At 36.1% G+C, this 8,993-nt stretch overlaps 1 protein-coding gene across 1 annotated transcript in view; it reads right to left on the bottom strand.

Annotated features, from left to right (window-relative positions):
- Positions 1–2,093: 2,093 nt before the first annotated feature.
- Positions 2,094–8,993, bottom strand: part of DCDC2 (doublecortin domain containing 2) — a 52,679-nt gene continuing 45,779 nt past the window's right edge. The window contains exons 10-11 of the mRNA XM_058816485.1: positions 4,003–4,341; positions 2,094–2,737 (exon numbers count right to left, since the gene is read on the bottom strand). Coding sequence (XP_058672468.1) covers positions 2,630–2,737; positions 4,003–4,341 — 447 coding nt within the window. The 3' untranslated portion in view covers positions 2,094–2,629. The remainder of the gene's footprint in view (positions 2,738–4,002; positions 4,342–8,993) is intronic.

The raw sequence follows: 8,993 nt of genomic DNA, 5'->3' as shown, positions 1-8,993 counted from the left end.
TCTAATCGCCATGAGCAAGCATGCAAAATCACTGAATTTATAAAGTCAGTAACCCAAAGACAGATTTAACATCAAACAGGCCTTGATGTGAGAGAAAACACAGGAATATCTGTACCAGTTCTCTTTAATAGCAAATTATTTTTAAAAATAAAAGCAAAACAAGAAAACAATTCTTTAAAAAACTCTCATAATTGTTGTACATAAGCTTAATAAAATAACATTACATAAACTTTACAAAATAATGTATCTCTCAGGTAAAACTGAGGTAAGCCATCACACACAGCCGATCACGACAGAGAAACTATTAGCAAGACCATCTGTATCATTCTAGTTTAATTTCTACTAGAATTATTTGTTAGGCATAAACTAGTTTCCCTAAATAAAAGAACCTGATACAAAATTCATGTTGTCAGTGTTGCAAGGTGAATGATAAAAGGGTCGTATCTCTATTTCCAAACAGTCTGATTTGCTTTTCTGAAGAAATATATCCTGTCTTTCTTACAATAGAACAAAAGGGAAAACATTTTTCAAAGTTGAGTAACACTCACAGGAATTTCCTGTTCCTATGAAGAAAAATTATAACATTTCCCTAGAATTTAGCTTAATCCTTTAAATTATTCTTATTGATATCTGTTAGTCTTTTATGCATGGAAAATACCAAACTTTTGGGAAAAGGAAAGAAATGATAGAAACTACTGGCACTCAGAAGCTATAAGTAGAAACCAACAATAAAGGCACCTGTGCCTGTGTCATTTGACCTCACTATCACCCCCAGTTATTTTATCCATTCTGTTTCAGGCTCTTGTTGGGGGGTGGGGGGAAGAGTTGGTTAGTTTTTACATTGCTTAACTATAAATGTATTTTTAAGTCCCAGAGAAATCAAATATATTTGAGCATAGGCTTAATTGCTATCACAAAAAAAAAAAAAAAAAAGAGAAGCATGCATACTTTGCTTAAGAGCTTGGCTAAATGAGGAGCTTATTTTGAACTGATCACAAATGCAATATTCCCTTCGATCTTTGTCAGACAGCTCAACAGAAGCTACAGGTTTCACAGACAGAAGGTTTCAAGGTTTCACAGATAATTCAGAGATGTGACAGGGCAAACTGTTCTAACCTTGTTCATACATTTTTTACGTGTCTTTTATACCTACATTGCCAAAGCACAGAAATATGCTGAAGAGTCTCCACAAATTTCTATTACATTGGAAAAATATACTTAATAACTAGTAGAAGCAGGGAAGATGTTTGTTTGAGTTTCTGTTATGACAAGTGGCTCTTCACATTCCTTAAACAGTGCTTCAACTTCAATTTGTTCATAAATGTAATTCTTGTCTTAATGGCATGAAATCAACAAAAATGACATCGAGTTTCTTGTAGCAATAATTTACTAGCATTAATGATAAGGAAACCCACTATTTCTTTTGTATAATTAATAAAATTATGCTCAGGGTTGTATTTCTACGAACTACAAATTATTCCCATTACTAACAGAGAAATGATAAGAGCAATGGAATCAGTGTCATTAAGAGAATTAATACTGTGGATCAATGCCTTATTCACTAAAGCATATTAAGCCACAGCCTATCAGGAGACAGCTTGCTCAAAAGGATGATGACACACTTCCAACCATTAAGGCTATGCAAAGGGTTCATAAATGCAATAATTGTTCCTGACTTTTACAGAAAGCCGGGTGGGTTCATCCTGATGTCTCACATATTAAAATGGCTCCAACAAAAGCAATGGTTTCATGGAAATTTCAGTCCAAATCTAGGCATGTGGGTTTTTTTTTTATTTCATTAAGAAATTAAGCTTCTCTTTCACTGAATTACAAATCCATCCAAATTCAAAATTTAAAACTAATATACTATGTACTCTTCATTTTTTGTTCATGATGACAATAATTCACTATTAGTGAATCAGTGCAGGACAATCAACAAAATTTTCTGTTTTAAATGGAAACAAGCTGCAGTATTGCAAGCCGTCCACATGTATTCATAGTGCTAAATAAGTGCTGTTTATGCATGCAAAACCTAATAATTCTAATTAATGCACTGAAAATAGACTATTTAGTAACATTGAACTGGTCCCTCACTATAGTAAACCATTTTCTGTGAGCATAAATCCATTAGGTGAGGAACATATTCTAGTTCTATCCTAATGTTATACCTGGAAATTATACCTATCATGTGGAATTTTAGAGGAAAAAATACACGCCTTAGTTAAAAGGTGAAAAATAGTTTCTTTTCATGAACAAATTGACAAAGAAGTTTTGACATTGAATCTGGGTGGGTCTCTTTTCCTTTCCCTGGAACAGTGTAATTTTTGTGGTTTGTCTATGTCTATTGCTGCTAACTATCTGATACCACAGAATAGTTCATTTATATCTAATACTACTATAAAGTTCTCTTGTATTCCCCCCCCCTTAATCCTATCAGAAAATCTCACCCTGTAAAAATAATTCTATGTTCTTCTAGTAGATATAAATGCTTGTTTTTCATCAGTCCATAGAGCATCATCATCTCTCCACTCATTACTCAACCCTCCTTCCTTAGCAATCACAAAAAATTACATGCTTTATATTTAAAGTGTTGTCCTTTTTCATTTTCTGCTCATGATGTTTTTCTTCTTTATGCAACTGCTGCACAGTCATTGCTCTGGTCGTTCTTTTCACTTTCTTGTGGGCTGGTGATTGTCACCCTTGGACTTGTGGATGCTTTTTCAAGACCAGGATCAACCTCAGGAAAAAGGACAGGCACTGTTACCATCATCAGGTACCAAAGATTTCACTTCATTTCAATACTGCATTCAGCACCTCATATTAAAATTTCCACAAGATAATGTGAAAAACATATTTTCCAAGAGTGAGCATGTTAAAATTTTCATTTATTTTATACTTATATATCTTCCAAAGGAGAAAGCACTCACATTAGAGGTTCCCCCCTACAGTTCTTTCATCAAGCAGCCAGTTACCCACATATGCATTTTAAGTGAATGCTCACTCACTCTCTCCCTTTCCATAAATAACTTCAGCTTATCTAAAACAAAAAAATGTTTCAAATATATGGAGCACAGAATAAATTCAGAGCCCAAGAAAATGTCATGTTACTCAACTCTCTCAACTGAAAAATATTCTTGTGTGTCATACAGGAACAGAAGAAAGCCCAGTTGCAAAGTTCAAGAAACCACTCCCAGTGTCACAGAAAGCAGAGGAAGAAACTCTTTTTCAGCAGCCTGTAGGCAGGGAATGTGCAGCAATTTGCTCTGCTTCTGACACTCATGAATCCCACTCTTCCCAGACCTGGATTCTCCCCATCAAACAAAACACTTTGTTTCCCACATTCTGTGAGCTGGTCAGTTCATCTGACAGTCAGGGGAGTTCTCCTTATTTATCTGGATTGCATCCCTCCATCTAAGCCAACAGCATGTTACCAGGTATTCCAAATTACTGGATATTTGCTTTTAAACTGACTAAAGCTCCTTTCTTTGAAGGATCTTGTTCATATCCACTGTATTTTTCAATTTCTAAGAAAAAGAGATGAAACTTCCACAAAACAATGGCAAAAGCTCTTTATGAAATGTAACTTTTGTGAAAGTCAATTCATCAAAATAATGAGGCACTGGTGTCATGAACACACCTTTCTGCTCTGTCCTGGAAGACAAAGTAGTGTAGAAATATATAATGATTCTGCTTTTCTGGAAACTGCAAGAATTTTTTTTTCATTACTTTTTTTTTCAAAATTCAGCATACTAAGGAAAGTAGGAGATGCAGATTCATCAAATAGTGAGAAACATCTGCTCTCTCAGTCAGAGGGCATATAATGTAATTACTGATGTAGCTGATCTATACAGATGAAAAACAACTTTTCCACAAGCCAAAGTTCTCATAAATGGTCTCAGGACTTTATCAGAAATTCACTACTTAGAGAGCAGATAAGAACCATAAGGATTGAGATGAATAAGGAACAATACCATAAGAAAGTTTGAAAAAATAAACACTCACCTGGTTCTGACTACCAGAATCCTCTTTTATTTCCTCTTCAGGCTGAAGATCACCTTGGTAGTTCAAATGCTCCATTCCCTCACCATTTCCTTCATTGTTTTTGCCATTTAAATGGATAAGTTCCTTTTCCTCTGCTTGGTCAACATTCTCTGTTTCTCCTGCTTCATCTTCATAATTTTCATTTAATTTATTTTCATTTTTTTCCACTTCAATTTTTTCTTTAACAGTTTCCCCACTTTCCTCTTCATTCACTTCTGGATATTCTCCTTTATATGCTTCCTCTCCCCTGTCATCTTCCTCTTCTACATTTTCTTCTTCATCTACAGTTTCTGCTGGTCTCTGGTGAAAGGAAAAGCAGAAGCATTAGGGGGCATTTTAAATCAGAATGCTCCGTGCAATTCTGAAACATGACAGACATCAAATTCACAATTACATCATTACTGAAGAGTAAGTATGCTAATTTGAGGTTTGTCTGCATGGACAGCAAATTATGCTCCTGTACTTACACCCCATAATGCCATTTTATTCTTCATTTCCAAAATGTGTTGGTGAGATTTTAATTTATTACATAGAGTTTAATCCATTTGACTACACTCAAAACAATTGGAATGAGCTAAATTTAATTAATACAGAAACAGCTTACTCTGTTCCATCTATTCCAGGTTCTCTGACTTTCTAGTATCTAGTACATACTTGTTTATAAAGTCCTGTCACAAGAAAATATAATGTATTAAAAGCCTGTAAGCTGTTCCCCTGGAAGCATTTTACCTGTGGACCAGGCCATGCCATGACCATCAGTCTTGTCTTCTTTGAATACACAGAAAAGTGGTTAGAGAGATGAGGCAGAGCTACCATTGGTCACTTCCAAGACATCATTTCCTTCCCACAGATCCCTGTGTACAGTGCCTTGGTTAGGTTTTGCTGGCCATTTGGCAACATTTTTTTCCTACACAGAATTCAACCAGCAGCCAGAAGAAACAAGATCTTGCTTCACCTTGTAGAAGAGTTATCAGAAACTCACTATGGATAAAGCTGCTGGCAGCATCATCTCATGACAGCCTGGGAGATGGATGCACAAATTGTGTGGTCTTTGTCATTTGCCTTCCAGTTTCAGCTTTCTTTCACCTGACTATTCAGTCCACCAATGCTCCCACCTGCCAAGATTACTTACATACTTGAGCTGAGGTATGAATGAAAATAAAGTGAAAAAATCCCACAGGAGTGACAAGGTGTCTGCCTCCCACCCAGCCTCATCAGACTCTAAATCAAAAGCAAACAAGCAATGGATTATATCTCCTAATCAAAACTGTTTGGAATTTTACTGTCCTTAGTAGCTCCTTTATGCAAGCAGCTATCTGCAACAGAGAAGTTAAGTTGTCTTCTAAAAATTTCTTTTTCTCATTAATCATAACATTTCAAAAGAATTCTCTCATCACCTTCAACGTATTAATAAGAGCCAGTTCAGTAAGATCAAGAATTTATTGATGCCTCTTGATGAAACATCTTGATTTTCCTTTGATATCTAAGTAGCAACATCAGACAACTTTATTATGCCAGTGCACAATGCCATATTGGCACAGCTGCAAAATGAACAAGTTATTGTGTTGCAATAATTCACAGAATATGGAATTACCAGAAATACTATGTGGGTACACAACCAGGTAAACAGTGGCTCCATAAGTGATTTTTGAAGTAGTCATTTCTATGTGTTTTTTATTCAAGCCTTTCTGACTCACTTTCATCTAGTAACATCAAACTGGCCTTATTACCACTAAAATAAAACTTTAACAAGCCAAGTCTTTACAGAAACCTTCAAAGAAGGCACCATCCAAAGCAAACTTGATCCAACCTTCATAACTTGCAGCACATAAAAATAGCAAGGAATCTGTAGATCCATAAATTCTCAGAAATTACCTGCTACTCTTAGACATGTTATCTACTAATTTTCTTTCATTCTGCTAAGGAAATTAGCAGCTCTGAATTCTGACCAGAAACAGGAGAGGATGGGACAAATTACATGCACCAGACACCACTAACTAAAAATGTGTTTGGTTTTACTTAATGACATCTGCTTGCCATGGCATTACACACACTAAATGAACAGAGGATGAGAAAAGTCAACACATACTTTCTCAGTTAACTGTTGGAGTCATTCAAGACATTACAATTTCAGCTTTTTGGTAGTGGGTACGAGCAGAAGTGAATATATGCTCTTGCCTGCATGGCTTTAGTATGGTGGCTCATTCTGGACTGCAGAAGTGTGTAATCTTTATGCCATGGAGTGAACATATGCATCCCAATGCTTTAACTGGTTTCACTCTGTGGAAGCAATCTTTGGCATGGAAGCACAATGGACATTTGAGGGACAGTGATTTCCTAAAGTGCTATGCTAGCTAGATTCATTTCACCTTATCTATCTCAAATAGATGCGGATGCAAATTTTTGAAGAGTTAAATCTGAGCAACATAGAATATAAACTCAGCATTTCTGTGCCCAGAAACTCACTGAAAGCTCACAGAGAATAGTACTGGCATGAAATAACATTCCAATTCCCACTAATTTAACTTGATCAATCAAGCTAAATTACAGGGAAAATAATAGTAGAAACCAAGATGAGTAGAACAACTCCCATCAGTGCAAGTATAATGTTTTTATAGTAACTGAAAATTTCAAGATAGCTGAGCATATTACTACAATGTCATTACTATTACATACAAAAATAAAAAGCCATGTTTTCAGCTAATTGGAAAGCAAAAGACATTCTTAATTTAATCTCCTTTCAAGCTACACTACATAAGAATGGACATTTCAAACAAGTTAAAAATCAACATTGATTCATTACTTTTCACAAGGTAATTGTGTAGTTATACAAAAGTATTCATTACTTTTCACAAGGTAATCTGAAATGTAGTACAGTTCCCGCTGCATGCAGAGTCAAAGGTAGCCTTTCAAATGTGGATATGACCACTGACTGTGCATTTCAGACTGCACAGCAGACCTAAGACAGGACTATAGGGAGGAAACTGAAGGCCAAAATCACCCACTAAATAGGATATTGCTCTTTACATTTAAAAAGTGTGATACTTTCTACTGAGATCTTACTGACCTACTCACTATGCATAAATTAGCATTCTCTATTTTAAGTACACTTTCTTCACTGAGAAAGAGGTATACTGAGAAAATTTTGGATTTTTCATATTTAGGGAAAGAGAGTGTTTATCTGCATATATACATGCAGGGGAAAAAACAGAAAAAGGGAGAAAAGCAGAGGTCTTAATAGTGCAAAGCCTGTAAATGCTGTACATGCTTAACTTTACCTTCTTGAACAGTTTCAATGATGGCAATGATCCTGAAATTTTGAACTAAAGCCTACATGAAAGTACTTGGTGGGTCAGGGTGTAATTTAAAGTCCCCTGGAGTCATTGGGAACCTTTTCATTGAATTTGATGCAGTCCAGCCATACCTCCACCTACGACTGCACAAATTGCCTATTATATATGCACCAAAATTACCACAAACTGTGCTCCCTCAGTCAGAATAAACCAGGATGGGCACACTGAAAGCAAAACAGGTATGCTGAATGAGACCTACCTATCCTTGCAGAAATTATCAGACTCAAGTCAGCAACGACCTTGTATACTGATGAGGAAGCAGTGACATTTCCCATCTTAGTTTTTAGCTTTTCATCAGTCACCTTTTAAATAATCAAAATATTCTCAGTCAGAACTTCCTGTATGGAATTAATTGGATGGGTATCCCAGACAGAGGTGAGGCTGCTCTTCTTGTTGCTCAGAAGCCAAGAGTTCAGCCTTCAGCCATTGTGTTGGCTCACAGGAATTGTCCCTCACACTTGTGGTTCCTATAAAAGCTCAGGGCATCTCAAATCCAGAGAAACAGCTCTGGATATATCTCCAGGTCTGAGGGCCTCTATCACCTCTATGTAACACAGTTATCATAAGGATATCAAGGATTGTAACAGAGAACAAAAGGCACATCAAAAATTCATGTTGGAAGCAGCCAGCCAGTTGTAGCCCAGTGTAACTGGACATGGATACTGTAATGAACTACAGAATAAATGTTCCTGCATTAGTTTAGTCCCATCTACACACCTCAAAAAACAACAGCAAAACTTGAACTTGGACTGGAGAAGCATTCCTATTCCTTAAGGTAATTTTCACAGTCAAGTGAATTCTAGAGCAGGGAGCTTTTGCAGTCACTGTGCTAGATTATCCCCATTCCTCCTATAGCCAGAACTAACCATAATGAGGTTTGTAATTTTGCCTTTTGCATGGTTCAAAGAAAATAGGAAGTAACCTTCCTTTTTGCATTGCTGGATTCATCTTCTAAGCAAAGGTGATGCTTTTGCAGTTTCATGCTTGAAAGCACATTACTTAAAATAACTAGTTTTGAAACCATACCTGTGTGAATGTGGGAAGAGTTCTTTGCTTGTCATGGACTAGCAATAAAGAAGAGTCACTGACAAAAGACTTGTATATGTACATTGAAAAGCATATTCAACCAAAGGCATGCAGAAAAACTGAAGCTTCTTGCTGGAAATACAGACCCAGCTCACCTTCTGGAAACGTCCTGACTTAACTAACAGGTTGATGAGAAACAGAGCCAATTTCATTTTGCATTCAAGAATTGCTTGACAGTCTTTTTAATCTCAGCAAAAACAGAGTGTTTAAAAAAGAAAGACATATTCTAATTACACTCATCATGCTATCATTCATTAAGAGCTACATTACCAAATACCATCATTACTCAACAGCAGTAAGTCAGGAAATCTTCAGACATTGAAGAATTTGGCTTATTTTCCTCTAGGGATGCTAATGCAAACCTCTCAGAAGGTTTGTACATGACTGATACTGAAAAGTGCAGTATGAAAAAATCATTTAAGGCAGAAATTATTTTGTACCATTAATATAAAACATAATTTTGTGTTATTGAAGTAGTTTGGAAATGTTTACTTGGCTAATGGTCACAGCAGA

Source organism: Ammospiza caudacuta, chromosome 1 (genome assembly GCF_027887145.1).
Source record: "Ammospiza caudacuta isolate bAmmCau1 chromosome 1, bAmmCau1.pri, whole genome shotgun sequence".
Classification (NCBI taxonomy): domain Eukaryota; kingdom Metazoa; phylum Chordata; class Aves; order Passeriformes; family Passerellidae; genus Ammospiza; species Ammospiza caudacuta.
This window is presented reverse-complemented; position numbering and strand designations above follow the sequence as displayed.